General features: G+C 33.0%; 2 protein-coding genes across 2 annotated transcripts in view; one reads left to right on the forward strand and one right to left on the reverse strand.

Annotated features, from left to right (window-relative positions):
* The window catches only part of LOC126740214 (phosphoglycerate kinase), a 39607-nt gene that overhangs the window by 3508 nt on the left and 15846 nt on the right, over window positions 1–20253 (forward strand). The window contains exons 4-7 of the mRNA XM_050446147.1: window positions 12168–12317; window positions 12370–12448; window positions 12501–12639; window positions 12697–12831. Coding sequence (XP_050302104.1) covers window positions 12168–12317; window positions 12370–12448; window positions 12501–12639; window positions 12697–12831 — 503 coding nt within the window. The remainder of the gene's footprint in view (window positions 1–12167; window positions 12318–12369; window positions 12449–12500; window positions 12640–12696; window positions 12832–20253) is intronic.
* Window positions 1268–3046, reverse strand: LOC126740216 (uncharacterized). Its single transcript, XM_050446148.1, has 2 exons — window positions 3010–3046; window positions 1268–2770 (listed from the first exon to the last, which is right to left on the reverse strand). Exons 1-2 carry the CDS (start codon window positions 3029–3031, stop codon window positions 2217–2219), a joined length of 576 nt encoding a protein of 191 aa, XP_050302105.1. The 5' UTR covers window positions 3032–3046; the 3' UTR covers window positions 1268–2216.

Here is a 20253-nt window from a genome sequence, read left to right on the forward strand (position 1 = left end):
ACTTCTGGTGTATAAGTGGATAAAGGTGTCATCTTACCTTAGTACGTTTATGCAATAAAAAACTCCTAATAGTGTGGTACATGACACCTTTAACCTCTGGGAATCTTGTTTATTTTTAATATTAGAAGAAAAAAACTCGTAAATATAAAAAATATGGCATCTTTTAAGAATATTTATCAAGAAAAACGATATTTTTAAAAAATGTGACATGACACCTTTATCCATTTGTGTCTTCAATTCTCATTTGCAAGTGATTCCCCGCGTCCGTCTTTTACTCAACACCTTGAAGGCGCCAGTTGTAACCAGCGTCGTCACTTTTAAGTGAAATTATCGTATTTGCCGGCAAAATATTAAAAGCATTATAAATTAATTAAAATTACACCTACATCGCTATAATTTTATTATTTTTAGGTTCAGGCTAAATTGTAAGCTAAAGTGTAAATAAACTTTTATATTAAAAAAAAAAATTCTCGGAAACGCGATCTTTTTTTTTTCTGTTTTCAATATTTTAATCAGCAGAAAAAATTCTACTAGTTTGCTAATTTACCCGGCCCTGTATCTTCAATATTGATAAAGATGCCAATAGTGCCGACTTAATTGGAGGCACCCTGTATGTCCAACTATTCATCCAGTGGACAATGTTATTCAATGGTATTAGTGGTCTACTTTTGCAATCTGTCAAGGCACAATCCATTAGATTTTCTAAAGAAATTAAAGGATGTCCATTGGACTTTTATATTTCCAAAAAGATTAATTCTTTGGATGCCCATAGGACATCTGAGCTTATTATGGTTTTACAATTATTATTATAACTTGGTGTTATTATTAAGACGATGTACGATATATGTAAGTGTTTATGCAGCCTTTTCATTTTGATCGAACGTTATTATCTTATATTATCTGTTGTAACCTTTTTGGTTTTTAAATCTAAAAAGTTAAGAAATTGTGTTAAATGCATTTTTAAACAATTTTATTTAGTTATATTCATTTATAAACGGGCCGAATTACATTTGTGTTAAACTTTTAAATTCTCAACAATAATACATAATTAAAGTAACATACATCTTTTTTGTCCTACATAAAGTCTAAACACCACACTTGTAGCAAATTGAAACAATGACAAAAAACTGTCATGATAAAGTATTGTTAATACTCAATATTCTGTAAATTTAATTTAAAAAAAAATTGTTTAAAAAAAATCCAAATACCACACTTAAAAGCAAATTGGAATAATAACAAGAAAGAGGGATTGTTACGGTATCTTAACACTCAATATGCCGAAAATTTAATTAAAAACAATTATTTTGTCTTGAGTAGAACCAAGGTACTAAACATCATAAATCAAAGTACAATAATGGCTAAAAGTAGATAGACAAATGGTTTTTTAAAAAAATCAAAGGAAATAAAAATTCTATCCTCTTCAGTCCCAAGGAATTGTTTTACTTTTTTTTAGTGAAACGTTTAATAAAATAGGTTTATTAGGATTTAAAAAAAGCAAAAAAAAAATTTTACAAAAAAAAATTACTACAGAAAAAAATATGACATGTCTAGTATTTTGGACAATTGGACTTAAGTCTTTAATTATGAAACTCAAAAAAAAAACATTGCCTCTCTGGAGAAATGCATAAATAAAGCTTACATTTCACACAAAAAAATCTTGTTTTCTTTGTACAGCCTTGATTACGGCAGCGCATATAGGAATTTTTGTTATTAACACTGCGTTTTGGTAGATGTTCATTACCAGTGGTCCTGACATCTCTTGGTGGCATCTCCGACTTCTTGCATTTTTTAGCAGGTTGACTTGTTTCTTCATCTAATGAAGAAGTTGGATCTTGAAAACCTTTTGCTTGTGCCCCAAGGGCTACAAAATGCCAGAAAACTCTTACCGGCCATTTTTTTGTTCGCATACAAATGCGATAGTAAGAAATTAGTCACACATGTCCGCTCCTCCCATAGAATGGTTGTAACTAGTGACAGAGTTTGGACATGAAACAAGAAGGTACTTATTATTTTTCTTGTCCCATCGGCGTACTTCTGTTACTGGCGCAGAGCCTGAAGATGTTGATGCCATTGTTATTGATCCATAGCTGTCCATCCATTTCAGAAAGGTAATTTTTTGTCTTCTCGCACAAACTCATCAAAGGAACCACGACCATTCGAGAGGAGCTCTTTATCATTTTTTATTTTGCTCTTAAGATCTCGCGGAATTCTGTTGTTCATAATTGTCCCTGTTCCCACAACCGCAGCCGTGGTCCAAAAATGCCCATTAAAATATGTATTCCAGTCAATATTCGATATTCTTTGGCTGTTGACTTTAGTTGTTTTTTTTCATTTGCTTGCATGGCACGAATATTACTTTGTTCTGATAAATTTTCCCAAGAATAATCTGGAAAGTATTCATAAAAATAGTTCAGGGGTGTCCAATACTCATGATCATCTTGTAACTGCCATTCCGGATCAAGGTAGACATCTTCTCGACTTTCAAAAACATTTCTTTTCCATTTTACTTCTGCGGTTTTATTTTTTGTTTGCTCCTGGAGAACCTGCTCTCTTATTCTGGATAAGGGAACATTATCGTCATCAGACTCCTCTTCAATGGTATCAGAAACCGAATCTGCGTCTGCCGGCACCGGCTCGTCGTCTTCATTATCATTTGCCTCAATTGATTCACTGTTTTCGGCGGTGATTTCCTTATCATCATCGCTCAAGTAGAAGTCACTGTCATTTAGAATCTCTTCAAGATCTTTATCCGTCAGTGGTTGCATACCACCTTAAAAAAAATACGAAATAATAACAACAATAAAATTTAAAATTTTTGGATAAAAAGTAAAAATTTGAACCAAATACAGTCCCGACGTCCAAAATACTGCACAAAATCAAAAGCCGAACACTCTGTAGATCGACGTTACATTTTCTGTACGTATATTTGTTGATTTACTAAATAGCAGTCAATTTATTTGATTTTAATCAGTATTTTATGAAAACAATCGAAAATAATGCAAATATTACCTAGTTTCTGATACGACGCCATGATTTACAACACAACACCTGTTCCGTCAAAACAAAACGGAAAAAAATCCAACGTTGCCAAATATTTTTAACCAAATATTTTTTGGCGTATGTATGCACGTCCAGTACGCTAAACGGCGGGCTCCAAATCACGTTAAGTCGTCGTGAGCCCGTACTAATATATTTTGAAAAATGTACAGCGGGCTGGACGTGTAGACTGAAGAGGCTATAATAAAGATATTTAAGTATATTATGGGCAACATAAACATGTAAAAAAATAATAAAACATTCTTTAGAAACAATCACCTAATTTGGTAAATAATAAGAAATAACTAAATATATGACGTACGCTGGACAAAAGTAGAGAGACAAATTTAAAAAATAACCAATACTCTTTTTTTTTCGAAGTAATTTTTTTTAATTACAAACTAAACCATCTACAATATTAGTATTTTGTAAAATACCCATTATTGTCTATTACAGCCTGATATCTATGTGGCATTGATTCAATAAGATTGTCTATGAGTTTAAAACTAATATTTTTCCATTTCTGTTGCAACCGTTCGAATAATTCACCTTTATTTGAATAGTTTGTATCCCTAATATCACGATCTACAATTTTCCATAAATTTTCGATGGGATTAAGATTGGCTGACTGGGATGGCCATTTAAAAAATGGGATTTTTTCTTCTTTGAAAAATTGCTTCATAATTTTGTAGGAATGCTTCGGGTCATCATCTTGCTTTAATTGGAATCTCAATGGTAAATTGTCTTCGACATAGGGCAACATAACATCTCTGAGAATATCCCTGTACATAAACCTGTTCATTATGCCCTCTATGGGATGTAATAGGCCCATTCCATAACCTGAGAAGCAACCCCAAACCATCACTGATCCACCTCCATGCTTAACTGTGGGTTTTGTGTACTTGGGATCCAAACGCTGGCCTGAAGGACGTCTAACATATTGAATTCCATCAAAATTCCATTAAACAAATTAAACTTCCAGATTTATTTTTTTGGCTCTAATGATCCTGTCCTTTCATATCTTTTGATAATTGCCCAAACAGCTTTTCTTTTAACATCAAATCTACGAGCAATCTCAATTTGACGATTGATATGCATTGATATGCACCCGCGCGATATGCATTAATAATGCGTTGTCTTAAATCAAGAGAGAATCTAATTCCGCGTGGCATGTTGCACCTTGAGTTAAAGAGCAGCAATACTATACTAATTTTATTTTATAAATATCTAGACAAAAAGATTTCGGTTACTGGATATCGATTGGGCGGTAGCTTCACAAATTTGAAAAAATATCTAGAAAAACAACAAAAAGTGGCACAACATCGGATACGTGCATTGTAAACATAGAGGTATTCTAAGTTGCCAAGTTGTCTATTTTTTTAATAATAATAATAATCTTTATTTAGCATAAGAAAAAGCTACATATAAAATACAATACATTTTTACAAAGTTCAATGAAATTATAATATTTTTGTAAACCCAGTACTTTATAACCTACTTTCTTAAGCAGGACTAACAAATATCGAATTAATACATACGTGGGTCACTGCAAACCGATGATTTGACAAAACAAGTTATTGTAAACTATAGAAATATAAAATCGCATAGCGGCAATGACGACACCTGTATCTGGGTCAAGTTGTGGCCTAGTTGAATTGGGTTCAATGGGGGTCAACCCGGCGAGAACCCGCGGTGCCCCGGTTTTTCCAGGAACCACAGCATCCCGGTAATCCATGGATGCCGCTTTATTCCGATCCGCAAACACCGTCTCGGCCCCGACCTAGGCCTTTCCCCCACAGTGGCCCATCCAAAAATTGTTAAAAGCCACATACAAGACCACAAATGCACTCCTACTAACGTATTGTTTAAACAGATAAAATAAAAAAAGAAACGGCGTAAGAAAAAATTATACACAGTTAATAAAATACACAAATAATAATTTAAACTTAAACATGCTCTTTCAGAAGTTTTTTAAATGCAGTTAAACCACCACAATTTTTTATAGTAATTGGCAACATATTATATTCATACAAGCCCTTTTATATAAAACAGAATTCAACATTTGACTAGATGCACATCTATCGGTTAAAATAACATCATTACAATTTCTTGTGTTATAACTATGTACATTGTACATCACTGAAAAATTTAATCTTATTAAAAATATACTGTGGTAACATGTTATTTTTAATTTTTAATAATAAAACATATACATTGAACATAATTTTTTGTTTTACAGATAACATATTGCATACATTAAGCATTGTTGAGATAGGTGTGTATCTATTACAGTTTAAAATGGTTCTCATAGCTCTATTTTTTACAAGTTGCAGTTTTTCTATTTTAAAATTTGTGGGGCTGCAATGCTATTATACAATAACAAGTTTGCACCCACTGACAATTTAGATCCTACTCTGGCAATAAAACCAACTTTTTTTGTAAATTTTCTTGTGATATAGTCAGCATGTGCATAAAAACTTAGATTTGAATCAAACATAACTCCTAAATATTTAATTTGGTTTTCGTGACTTATTCTTGTGTCATTGATCCTAATATTCAAGTTTTTCAAATCAATATTCGACAACTTATTTTTTTTTCCAAACAAACAAAATTTTGATTTCAATGCATTAATACTAAGATTATTATTACAAAGCCACTCAAACAAGCCTTTTAGATCGTTATTCACACTCTCTTGCATATGGTTTATATCATTCCCTGACAAATAAATCATTGTATCATCAGCAAATAATTCGATTTTGCATCGATTAACAGATTTGACTATATCATTTATGTAAAGTAGAAATAATAGAGGACCCAAAACACTACCCTGCGGAACTCCAAACTCAACATTTAATGACTCTGAAACAAAGTTTTTAAATTTAACTTTTTGTCGCCTACTGGATAAATATGATTCAAACCAATTTAATATGGTCTGCCCAATACCAAGAAATTAAAGTTTTTTAATAAGATCTTTCTATCAACTGTTTCAAATGCCCTTCGGAAATCTAAAAAATACTGCCAATACATTGTTACCCTTGTTAATTTCCTTTAGAAAACTATAACAGATATTAATAATTACAGATTCAGAAGAGTGACTTTCACGGAAACCAGACTAATTTATAACCAAAATATTGTTATTATTGCAGTAATTCAGTAATTGTTCTTTTACAACAAGTTCTAACACCTTTTCATATATTTCTACTGTATTTATGGGTCTAAATTCACTATGATAAAAAGTATTTTGAACCTTTGGCACAGGAATTGCAATCGACTCCTTCCATACCTCAAAAATCCCACTTGAAAGTGATGCATTTACAATATTCAACAACATCACAAACATCGCACAACACCCGTTTTGAGATCCTATTCTCACCACCCCCCACATTTTTTAAATTCTTTAAAATTTTCTTTAAATCAATTAAAATTATTTCTTTGAAAAATGAAAACTAGACTGGTCAACAGTGGCATCCATCTCATCTGCAAAAAAAGAATTCCCTGGAATGGTATTTACAATTTCCTCAATACTATTTATGAAATATTTGTTAAATTCTGTAGCTATTGTTAATTCCTTAGATATTAATTGAATGTCGAATTTAATCTCTTCGAGGCAATGAAGAGTTTTTTCCTGGAAGTAATGTTTTTAGGTTTTTCCACATTTCTTGTATTCCCTCCAGATGACATCATTATTCTCCCTGATGGCTCTAACATACAGTTTGTCCCTTTGATCCATCTTTTCCCTAATATTTTCAGTTATCCACCCCTTATGCAAATATTAGTAATGTCGTTTACAAAAATATTTGCTAACACATTTACATCCGCACTGTCATTCGTCCATTCAGTCCCAAAAACATAATTTTATAACCTATCAGTACTATATTCTTTCATAGATCTATGGTAAATGACTATATCACAGTGGCGGCTCGTGGGGTTAAATTTTGGGTAGGCCATAGCAGGAGCGCCCACTCACGATGAAGCCCGAAGAATCATATAATAGGCCGGTGTTGTCAAGTAATTATACATTTAAAACATTAACTCTAAGAATTTTTTCCAAAAAAAAAAAAACATTTTTTTTTTCTATCAAATTTAAAAAATTTGGGAAAACTGGAGAACTAAAAAGGGGGACACTATGAAAAGAAACGACAGTAATTAAGCTTAATATGTACATTTATTGTTACCTACGTACATAAAAGTAACAAGTAACTACTAAAAATGGCACAGAAAGAAGGAGTCATTTAAAAGTATTTTGAACACAAACAAATTATCAGTTTTGAGTTTTATTACCTATAAAGCAAGTTAATTCTTCTATCTTTGTTTCGTGCAAATTTGTCAATTACCCTATCGTAAAATGTGTCCCCAGTTTCCACTAATTGAGCGAGAATGTCCTTTTGGATTGATAAAATAGATAAGGATGAAAGCCGATTATGAGTCATTGTGTTCCGCAAAGATGTTTTTATTCGCTTTAACGTAGAAAAAGTCCTTTCAACTGAAGCACTGTGTGCGCTATAGCTTCTTTTTATTAAAGAAAAACGATGACGATGAAAATGAGTGCGCTACTCTCGATAATCTTAATACGAATTATATTAATTTTCACACACGAGCCAATTTGGTTGTTCGAAAAAAGTCTGAACCCCAAAAAAATGCTGATCTGGCTGCGGAAAGTCTGAAGGTTTTTACGAGTTGCATGAAATTGATATTTTGTCCATTTAATAAAACTACAAATAAGCCGCTGGCGCCACTGAGGCGGTTAAGGATTGTACACACTGGTTGCAGGTATTGTAGCTAGTAAACAGAACAACCTGTAACTTTCAGGAAGAATTTCATTTGTGTCGTTATCATGCATCTTTTAATTAGACCCAACAAACTTTTATCGTAAAATTGTTCACGGTGTATTGGTGAGAAAATGGTTTCTAGTTCTGTTTTCAATAATGATTTATCAAAACGAGTCCAATGGTTTTTGCGGAAATACTCCTCCATATATATCACCCAACTGCAGAAATTGAAACTTGCCATAGTCCGAAAAACGTTGCTCTAATTGAGTTATATTATTGTCCAAAATTTAAAAAAGTATTCGTCTAAATTTAGTTTTGGCTTTATTCAAAGTGCTTTGATTACCATCATTTTTAGGTAAACCACCAAGTTCATTACGATTTAAGGTCAGTTCTGTATATGTCTCGCTAAAAGCAACGTTAATATGCTTAGAAAAGGTCAGGTCATTTCTCCAGCTTTTTAACACTTCAAGACATCTGGAAACGGAATTGTTACAAAACTGTATGTCATTATTTTTTTTTTCTGTAACACATTGTATAAGAGCTCTGTTTGTCGAAATATGTCGCTAAAAACGTTTAATAAAAATACGAATTCCAGATCATCCAGTTTTCTTTTAAACCCATCTGCCTGCCTAATTGATTTCGCATTTGATTCTGGACAATTCATTATCTCCTGAAATACTTCAATTAATTTTTTTCTCTCCTGTAATACGGCATTTAACAGTTTAGCATTCGAGTTCCATCTCACTTCGCTATTTGTAGGAATTCGTTTTCCGACAAATTTATTTAAGAAATGGGATCTTTTGGAGGAATGGTGAAAATAAGCCGGAATTCCTTGAAGAGTCGAAAAAAATATTTTTATTGCCGTAATATTGGAGCAACTTTGCTGTAAAACTAAATTAAGGCGATGCGCAAAACAATGGGTAAAAATAGCTAATGGTGCAGTCTTTTACTAATTTTTGTAGTCCGTTTAGTTGGCCCGACATAACACTAGCTCCATCATAGGTTTGAGCAATTAGTTTCGCTTTACAGTCAAATTTACCAATCACACTAAACAGTAAATCGCGTAACGCTGGAACATTTCGATCTTCCCCTAAATCAAAGAATCCTAAGAAATATTCTTGAACTATGCCTTTTGCATCTACTAACCTGCATACAATTGAACACTGTGCCTTTTCAGTTATATCAGTTGTTTCATCAACAATACATGCAAAAAATGGGGAATTAATGATGGCATTTTGAATAAAAATGGAAATTTTCTCTTTAATCAGATCAATGAGTTCATTTTGTATCGTTTTTGAGAGGCCTCTAAAATAAGTCTTTTTTTGCTAGTGATCTTTTAGTTCTGGATTTGAATTTAACATTAATTCCCAAATTGCTTTGAAATTTCCAGGATTTAGAGAGTCATCTGACTCATCGTGGCCACGAAAAGCCAGTTCCTGTTTAGCTAAAGTACAAGTTAAAGTAATTAATTTTTTAATAATTTCTCGGTTTATTTTAACTTCAGCATTATACTTAACTTTTGAAGTTTTCGACCGTTCGTCTAGCAAGTCACGAACAGAAAACTCTCTTTTTTGTACATCCTTAAAGACTTACTTAAACGACAATTAAACTACTTAAATGCTCTTTACAAGTTGAATGTTTCTTAAGCGATGCAGATATATTTTTTTAAATTGGAGTATCCTTCACAATTCCATACACACTTTTTATTCGAAAGCAACAAACATGGCCAACAATACAGTTTCTTTGTAATACAACTTCCACACAGCCATTTATATACATCATACCAAGAGATATTAAAAGTACGTACTTTTTTCCCATCTTTTTGGTCAATACACAGTTTTGGAATAGGCCTGTCACTCAGAATAATTTTTCGTCTTTCAGCCTCAGGTCTTTTGTGGTATGGTAATTCCAACAACGAAACAATAATGTCCAATCCACTGCCAAGTGCCAACATAACATTATTGGTACTAGTACTGCAACTTGGTAAAAGTTCAGGCTCAAATAAACTCATTTTTGTCTATTATATTATCTTACTATTCCAAAAAAAGTAATATTTAAGTCCTCAAACATAGCCTTTAATTTTTAAATAAAAATTTAAAATAAAGGCCTAATAAAAGGCTTTGGCCTCTTACGCCTTTATCTTAATTACGCAACCAGTGTTAAATTAAAAAAAAAAAACGTAATAGGCAAAAGCCTTGTAAAAACATTGCAAATTTCTGGATTTAATTATTAGGGTCTTCACCAACTTCACTTTACCAATGTCTACAACTTTTAAATTAAAAACACTACAACTTTTTAATTCACGAAAACATTTAACCACGAACCCTCAAATTACGAATTAGCAAATTAAGAACAAATTCAAGTACAAATCGATAAATTTTTCCGCTAAAAACAAACATTCAACCGCGAAAACAAACGCAGGCCACCTCGTGTCGGGCCTAAATGACTTCCGTAAGCGCGCATATAAAATTCATCCTCCGACGCGTTGATTCAGTCAGCGTCGCGCGATTTTTCTATAGGGATATATTGTGGATGGGGTCGGCCAGATTCGTTCGGGCCTATTAGTGGTTTTTTAAGTGCGTTTAAGCGATTTGATGCTTTTTGCGTTAAATAAAATATATTTGCGGGTTAAGATAATAAATAAATTGGTGTGTATAAACATGATATTTAATTAAAATAAAATATTTTTAAAATTTTTTTTGTATTTTGTATGCTCAAAATTTTAGTAGGCCCGGCCTACCCTGCCTATTCCCACGAGCCGCCACTGCTATATCACAATTTTCATTAAATTTTAAGGTACAAATTGGGGATGCTAGGTCGCATCTTATCAGTGTGACCTCTGGGGTTCCACAGGGTGGTCATTGTTCTCCCCTGTTGTTCAATATTTTCATTAATGATATTTTGGTTTGCTTTAAAAATAGTAATTTTTTGTTATTTGCCGATGATTTAAAGTTTTATAAGGTGATCAGTTCAGAACAAGACATGGTTCTCTTGCAAGATGATCTGAATAGATTGTGTGAATGGTGTGTTGGTAATAGTTTGGCTCTGAATGTGGGTAAATGCAGTTACATTAGTTTCTACAAAAGAAACAAACGGGTAACTTCCTCCTATACTATTGATAATGTTAATCTTAGGTACAGTGAAGTAGTAAAGGACCTTGGTATCTTTTTTGATGAACAATTGAATTTTAATACTCATGTAAATACTATTATAACTAAAGCATCTAAGGTCCTTGGTTTTGTCCTGCGCAATTGTAAGGGTCTGTCGGTTGAAACTTGCAAAAGGTTGTACATATCACTTGTTGTCTCTTTGTTGGAGTATGGATCAATAATTTGGTCTCCTCTTTACATGAATAATTGTATGGCACTGGAGAGGGTTCAAAATAAATTTCTACGATTCTGCCTTTATAAACTTCGCATTCCAGTTCCTAATGACCATTGTTATGATGAAGCAATGAACTTGCTGAATATGTGGAGTTTACTTAAGAGACGCACTGAGAATGATTTGGTGTTTATTTATAAACTTTTGAATGGCCTTGTGATTTGTCCCGAACTACTTAATAGGATTTCATTTAATATTCCATACCGTAATCTGAGGGCAAATCGATTGTTTTCTTTGCCTTATCATCGTACCAACTATGCTATGCACTCGCCTGTCGAAAGGACCTTGAGGCTGGTAAACTCTACTGGAATTGAAGTTTTGGGAATTTCCTTATTGCATTTTAGGAGTCTTATTAAGAGTTTGTAGGATTTTGTTTTTTGAATTAATTTTGCTCCATGATTAATAATTTGAAATACATTTGATCATTGTCATTGATAATAATATATTTTGTTTTTTCTTAGCTAATTTTGCATTGTTAATTGTTCTGATTTTGAGAGAATATTGTTACTACTTGTAAAACGGTTTAATTATCCTTGGTATTAAGATTAAGTCTGATAATTATTGTTAATTAGTAATTAGTGGTTAGGTAGTATAGCTTTTATTTCTTTTTCAGAAATATATATATTTTTTGTAATGGGGTTCCGTGTATATAAATAAATAAATTTTCATTAACTTTTTTGTCAGGAATCTTTTTTTTTATTCTGATAAATTTGTTGATTACTCTTAAAGTATATATTATTAGTTAGCAAATAAGCTAAACTTTTAAAGAGTACACACTGAAAAAATATGTAGGGAATTAAGAAAATTATATATTGAATGAAAAATTGAAAAGTCGCTTTGACATCATTGTTTGAGAGATGGTGAACTCAAACAACCTCGCGTATGGTTTGCAGCTAGGCTTATTCTAGGCATTCAATGTTCTATGTTATTATTATTATAATTAATATTATAAATAATAACATTTTCAATGTTTTTGATCAGGCAAAGGGGTAGATGCCGCAGGCAACAAAATTAAAGCTGATAAGGACAAAGTTACTGCATTCAAAGCTGGCCTAAGAAAATTAGGTGATGTATATGTTAATGATGCATTTGGAACTGCACATAGAGCTCATGCCTCTATGCTTGGCGAAGGTAAATGCTTATTCACTAACAATTACAACAGATTTTTACAAAATAATTTTAGGATTTGAACAGAGAGCCTCTGGATTTTTACTGAAGAAAGAGCTTGCTTATTTTGCCAAAGCTTTGGATAACCCCGAAAGGTTTGTACACTTGATTTCTATTATTCCAATAAAAAACTTAATTACATTTTAGACCATTCCTTGCTATTCTGGGTGGTGCCAAAGTAGCTGATAAGATCCAACTTATTAACAACCTCTTGGACAAAGTCAATGAAATGATTATTGGTGGTGGTATGGCTTACACATTCCTCAAAGAACTGAAGGGCATAAATGTAGGAAACAACTTTAAAAGTTGATGAGTATAGTAGAATTGTAATTTTGTTTTGTAGATTGGAAACTCATTGTTTGATGCAGAAGGTGCCAAAATAGTCAAAGACCTGATGGCGAAAGCTGAAAAGAACAATGTGAAAATTCATTTGCCTGTAGATTTTATTACTGCAGATAAATTTGATGAAAAAGCACAGGTAAGGATACATGTTATTGCATGCGTGGATTAAGATCTTGTAAAAGAGATAAATAGGTGAGTGAAAGAACGGTACAAGCGAGAGTTTGCTTTTTTTTAAGAAAATGAAGAAGTGTATATGTATAAAACTATAATAGGTATAGTTTTTTTATGTATTTGGAGATGGTAGAACTAGTAGTTTACAAAAAGAAGACGAATTTTAACTTTTGAAAAAAATTCAAGTAAACAAGTTTTTTAGAGACAAAAGACATTTACATACATACAGTGCATCCCAAAAGTTATGTCTAAAATCATTTAAAATTCGGACCCGTCGATTTTTATTTCAAGTTGCGCATTTTTGTACGTGAAGTTTGTATATACAGGGTTGCTCAAAAATAAATTACGACCAACTTAATTTTTTCAAATAAAATGCACCTTCATTTTATTTCATTTTTGAATTTCGCGTCGAATTCTACGTATGTTTCATGCATCATGTCTTATACCTAAAGTCAACAGTTATCGCAAAAAAGACGATTCATGTAACAAATAAAATTAAGTTAAATGTTCAAAATGGTTGCCATTCACGGCTTGACAATATCCAAGCGATCAATAAAGTCTTGTTGCACATTTTCAATCATTTCCGGAGTTATGGCGCGCACTTCTCTGCTATTTCATTCTTTCAAGTTGTCTAGATAACTTGGCCTAAGTAACAGTGTCAATGGTAAAAGGACTTGTCTTCCTGGAAGATTTTATCATATGGTGATACTCATCCGGTAAATAAACTCGATCACATTTGCTTATTACTTTTTTAACCGTTCCAAAATCGTGATCACACGACATGAAAGAGTGACCGCGAATTGGAAAATAATGACATATATTTTTGACATAACGCTTTGTGGCTGCAAGTGTCAACGAAAACCTCACCATTGTTTGGTTACGATTTTGGACAGGACATCCATCCGAAAACATGTGCAACTCTGTTATTTCTGGTGACAGTTTGTTTTCAATATAATCCAGAAAAAAAGTACAGACCTCATTAGGTCTTTTATAAGCTGCCCCTCGTAATAGGTGTCAAAAATGGCCAGTGTTATCTTTCAAGTGATAGATTTGAAACTCGTAAACCCATAAATGGCGGTAGTAGAAATTTCCTGTACAGTGATATTTTGGGCAAAGGCAAATTTTGCATAAAGTCAAATGGTAATGCAGAAAGGTCTTCACTTTCAGCACAAGTTTTATACGTTTTAAATTTACGTATAACATTTTTTAGCACGGCCGACGTTTGCGTACTATTAATTCGGCTGCAGTGACCCTTCTTTCATGATCATTTAGATTTGGATTTCTTAGTCTTGTTCTAATCGTTCACATTCACTACAAACATCTACTTGGGGACGTCCAAATCTTAGCGAATAGTTTTCATTAAAGTATTCAACACTTCAACACTTTGGAATTGCTATAATGACAGGTTTTGCCGGGAAACGACTCGATGTATTTTTTTTTTATTTTAATGTTGTATTTCCTATGGTTGGACATGCCTCCGAACATTGTTTTCCGCGCAAATCTATTGGAGAATCTCCAGATTTTGAAATTTTATTTAGTCGCTGCAACCGTGAATTGGTTATAGCATGTAGGCTCAAAAAGGCTTTCTTGCAAACTGAGACTCTTTGCTCTTCTGGTCCAATGTAGTATGCGAACGTTGTGTTTCTAGTAAAAGTATCAGTGCGTCGTCTTGCCACTGGCTTGTTTTCCATAAGACAAGTTAAATGAATATCCTGCCCATTTTTAGACTCTATTGCTAGAAATGTTGATAGTATTGCGTCTCTTGCTTCCTGCGATAAATTCCTGCCGGACATTTATCTTAACACCTAAAAAATATGATAATGTCTACATTACTATATTGTTTGGAACTAACAAATAACTCACTCAGTTGGTATTGAAGTCTTATTTTCAATAAATTTTGCGGTATGGGGTTGCTTTTTTTTCTTTAAGGATCTATCAAGAGCATCTTTCAGTACTACTACTACTGCTTGTATTAGACATTATTCCTTCTTAAAAGCATATTTACCTATATCCAAAAGTTGATATTAACTGAGATACAGGGTGTTAAACTTAAAACTTTTTTTTTGTTTTTCCCCAATAACTTTAACAAAAGTTAACTTTTTTTCACAAAAATTTGTAGTTAGGGGTTTTTTAGGTCGAGAAATTCATTTTTTTAACAAATTGAGTGTACAATGTAGGGTCTGTTTGCGCTGTCTGCGACATCTTTTTCTCTTTCATAAGGTCATAACTTTTTTGTGCTTTACTGTATTTAAGTTTTTATTGAAAATAATACTTTTTTCATATTTTTTACGTAAAAAAGGTATACTAAGTTGAAGTCGCTCAGAGTTACCGTTTTGGAGATATTTGAATTTAAATTATTTAGTGCACCATGCACTTGACCCCGGCTGAATAATTAATATAATCGGGAAATAATTCGCTTTTTTAAAGTAAGCTATGAGAAAGCAAATGAACTTTAGAGACGCAGTTGTTAGGAAACCGCCATGTTGTTGTTGTTTGTTGATTAGTTTAAAGTTGTCAGAAAATATTTAATTAGTGTTTTCTGCGATTTTGCATCCAGTTTACTGTTTTGTTGAATTTTTAAATTTTTCGTAAGTTGAGAAACAATGCCGAGGCACAATCTTTTTTCAAATGCCGAAATGAGGGATATGTTGTGTGTATATGCGCAGGCAAATTTTAATGGACGCGAAGCCTATAGACGATATTCAGAACTCTATCCAAATCGAAGACAACCTGATTTCAAGATCTTCAAAAATCTTTACGATCGATTAGGAGAAACAGGTACATTTCGTCCTAAACGGAATTCCGCAGGGCGCCCGGAGGTTATAACTCCAGAACAAGAAGAAGAAATTCTGGTCCGCGTGGCTGAAAATCCGGAAATAAGTGCAAGACATGCTGCTGCGGCAACTGGAGTAGGCAAGTCATCCATTTGTAAAATATTTCACGAAGAGGGTCTTTATCCGTATCATTTCACTCCTGTGTAAAATTTATTAGAAAATGATTTTGCGCCCAGGATAGAATTTGCCCGTTTTTGCCGTGCCCAAATAAATGCCGACCCCATGTTTCTGAATAAGATACTATTTACTGATGAAGCAACGTTACACGTAGAGGCATTTTCAATTTTAGAAATAAACACACATGGGCATTACAAAATCCACATTCAGTACACGAACGTCATTTCCAACATGAATTCAAAATTAATGTATGGTGTGGTATAATCGATAATCATTTATTGGGCTCTTTCGAACTACCGCCCAATTTAAACGGGGAACTCTACCTTGAGTTCCTAGAAACACATTTACCAGATTTTCTCGATGATATTCCGCTGGACATAAGGCAACATATGTATTTCATGCAAGACGGAGCGCCAGCACACTTTTCTAGAGCTGTCAGAGAGTACCTGAACAACCGTTTTCCTAATCGCTGGATAGGTCGTGGGAGCCAGAGGCCATGGCCGGCGCGAAGTCCCAATTTTAACCCGCTGGATTTTTGTGTATGGGGCTATATGAAGTCGCTCGTTTACAAAGAAATAGTGAATTCCAGAGAAGAACTATGGCAGAGAATTTTATATGCTGCACAAAAGCTACGAAACAAACAATTATTTTTTTAAATTAGGAGATCTTTCAGCAAAAGAACTGTTAAATGTATTGAAGTGAATGGTAGACATTTTGAATAGTTTTTGTCAAAAGCAGATCTATTTTTTTACTAAATCTCGTCACAGTTTCAAAATGGAAAAGTTATCAGTCGCATAGTTAAGTTTGTTTTCGTTAATGTTATTTTCTTTCAATAGATTTTCTAGTGTCATAGTTATTTTAAATAAAGTTAATTAAATGATAATCCAATTTTTGTCTGCATTATTCTCAATGACTTATACTAAAACATTATTTATGATGTAAAAAATGATTGGTAAAGAGTAACAAGACATTATTGCTTGCTTGAGCTGCTGTACCAAATAATTTGAAGGCAGATATCTCGAAAACGGCGACTCTGAGCGACCCGAAAGTAGTATACCTTTTTTACGTAAAAAATATGAAAAAAGTATTATTTTCAATAAAAACTTAAATACAGTTAAGCACAAAAAAGTTATGACCTTATGAAAGAGAAAAAGATGTCGCAAACAGCGCCCCCTACATTGTACACTCAATTTGTTAAAAAAATTAATTTCCCGACCTAAAAAACCCCTAACTACAAATTTGTGAAAAAAAGTTAACTTTTGTTAAAGTTATTGGGGAAAAACAAAAAAAAAGTTTTAAGTTTAACACCCTGTATCTCAGTTAATATCAACTTTTGGATATAGGTAAATATAGATAAATCGTAATATTTTTGCATCAGGAGTCTGTGGTTTTTCCATGTACCATTAATTAGCGGACACCCTGTAGAATGACTTTAAAATTTGTGCAATCAGCATGTTTTTGCAACCGAACTAGGCATTGCGATGCCACGTGTGGTGACGACTATTGAGTGAAAAAACAGTATAAGCGCCGCACTTGGCACGAAATGGCACTGTTAATTCTTAGGTAAAGGAGATGTTTATGCACTGTTCTTTCGCCCAATGGTGTATTAACGCATTTAAAGCCTTTTGGCTATCTGACTTTTAAATGTCATATTTTGTCGCTTGTATCGTTCTTTCACTCACCCATTCAAATATTGTAGCAATTTTCCTATATATTTTTTTCAACAAAAATATTTATTTTATAATATAAATTAGAAAGGTAATGCAAAATCTGTAATTTTTCAAAACTTTTTGAATCATGCATATATCATCAGATTTATTACCGAACAAAAAACTATGTTTCTACCAATCAGCACGGGTTTATGCAAAATAGATCTTGCGTCACTGATTTGAGTTAATAGCATAAATCATATGCAGTACATCAGATCAGATAGGGCAAGTTGATGTGGCATATATGAATTTCCAAAAAGCTTTTGATCAAATTCATCATGAAATTTTTCTTCTTAAAATCGAAGCTTTCGGGTTTCCAAATATCTTAGTTAGTCTGTCTCGCTCCTATTTAACGGACCGTTATTAGTTTGTTGAAATTGATGGGTTTCTCTCTTAGAAGTTTGAGGAGAACCATTATTCTTAATTTTCATAGATACATTCATATATAATTTATATAATTTTCATAGATAAGAAAACTTATTTCTGATTGCCCTAAGCTCAAATTCGCAGCAGGTTTCAAGCCTCTCAAAATAACTACTGTCTAAAACTGCTTAGTATTACAAGAACAAATATAACAAATGAAGGGTGTTTGAGAAATAGACTTTATTTGAATCGTTTCTTATTGTCGAAAGAAAAATCCCATTCTATTTAATTACTCTGTAGATAATTGCCCTCTAGCCAGGTATACTGAAACTAAAGATCTTGGAATAACTTTTGTCCAGAATTTTGATATTAAAATTCACTTAAAGAATGTAATCTCAGCCGCCTCTAGATCTTGATCAATTGTAAAAGATTTTTTAATACTCACAATTAAATTGCTATATTTCAGTTTTGTGCGGCCAAAACTAGAATATGCCATGCGGATGTCTAATTTGGCACCCAAATTATCAAAATGATACTAGCAAACTTAAATGGGTTCAACGGGAGTTTTAAAAATACATGCCGTATAAGGAGGATGGTGTTTATCCTGCTAGAGGACTGGATCATTCTGAACTACTTAAGAGATTTCAAGTTAATTCTTTGTGAACAAGAAGACATAAAGTAGCATTGACTTTTTTCTTCAAATTTTTACACAATCAAGTAGACTGTAGTGATTTGTTAAATGAGATAAAGTGAATTGTTCCTAGAATTAACGCTAGATCTTCGTTAACTTTTCATTGCGATCGCCCCAGATCTAATATGCTTACTTAAGCCCCATCATATTTTTGTTGTAATACATTAGTGATTCTTTAAAAGTTTTAACTAATATTACTTAAACACAATATATCTACCTATATAACTCTGTTTCATTTTGAGTTTAGCACTCTATGAACATGACCTGTTTTATTTTTTTATATAATTATTTTTGTTATTTTCTTTCTTTTGTTACAATTCTAATTTTCTTCTATATTTCTTTCTTTTTCTATATGCTGTAATTCAGTGACTTTAGTAAATTCACGAAATTTTCGTGAAATTAAATAAAATAAAAAACGTTTTTCAAGTTTTTCTCGAAATTTTTGCGGTTCTATGAAAAAAGTGTAAATACAAATGTTATAGATTATCTATAATAATTTCTTATTGAACTTTTTCCTCTAAAACAATTATTTTTTCAAAAAATTCAAAGATTTCAACAAAATTGTAAAAATAAACAAATTTAGGAAAGACGTTTCGAGAAATTGTCGTACCACCAATGCGTTATGAGCGGGACAACCATTCTGTTGAAACCAAACTTGTTCCAAATTGATATTGAGCACTCGAATAGCAGGAAGAACTTCATCCCTCAAAAGATTAAGGTATTTGTTGGCATTAAGGTTTCCATCGATAAAAAAAGAGCCTATAATTGAATCACCTAAAATGCCAGCCCATACATTAACCTTTTGAGGGTATTGTGTACGTGTTTGTATGCTTATGTGCTTATTTTCCCTCGAATAACCCACTCTAATGGACGGATTATGTTTACCACAAATAGAGAAAGAGGACTCATCTGAAAACAAAATATTACTAATAAACATTTCGTCCCGATTTGCCCTTTCCAATACTTCATGGCAAAATTCCATCCATCTCTCATGGTCCTGTGGAAAAATTTCTTGGGTTTTTTGCAACTTATAGCACTTGTACTTATTTCTTTTTAAACTTCTTCTAACCCTTAAAGGCTCAATACCCGTTTCTTTGGCAATTGCTTTTTGGTTGTACTATTGCAAGGAAATTTCATTTCAGCAACGGCACAAACATTAACCTCTCGAAGCTCCCTTTCTTCGCCTAGCGGTCTAACAACAGGTGGTTGCTCATTTGCGTAGCAAGACAATTAAAGCTCTAACTGCACAAGCCTACAAAATGTACATCCATAGTATTGAGAACAAAATAACCTCCGATCCGAGTGAATTTTGGTCTTTTATTCGAAGCAAACGTAATCAGTCTCAAATCCCCGGCTCAATGAAGCTTTCTAACCAATCATACAATACGCCTGACAGCATTGTGTCCGTTTTTGGAGATGATTTCAGGAGTGTATAAACGAACTCACTTCCCAGCGATCATCCTGTCGTCTCTGAACCTCCCTTAACTTGCATAGACGTCGTCGCGCTCGCGGCTACCGACATTATAATGGCGAGCAAGTGTCTCAAAAGCAAAATGACCTCTGGCCCAAATCTAATTCCTAGTTTTTTAGCTAAGGACTGCTCTGTTGCACTTACAGACCCTCTGCTCCACATCTTTAATCTGATCCTTAACACAGGTATTTTTCCCAATATC

Source organism: Anthonomus grandis, chromosome 9 (assembly GCF_022605725.1).
Source record: "Anthonomus grandis grandis chromosome 9, icAntGran1.3, whole genome shotgun sequence".
In the NCBI taxonomy this organism is placed as follows: Eukaryota; Metazoa; Arthropoda; class Insecta; order Coleoptera; family Curculionidae; genus Anthonomus; species Anthonomus grandis.

Bases quoted from the DNA above. Each gene is read 5' to 3' on its own strand.
- LOC126740216 (XM_050446148.1), bottom strand. From the start codon at position 3,031: ATGGCGTCGTATCAGAAACTAG. The intron at 2,771-3,009 runs GTAATATTTGCA...ATTTTTTTTAAG, and splicing joins GGCGTCGTATCAGAAACTAG to GTGGTATGCAACCACTGACG.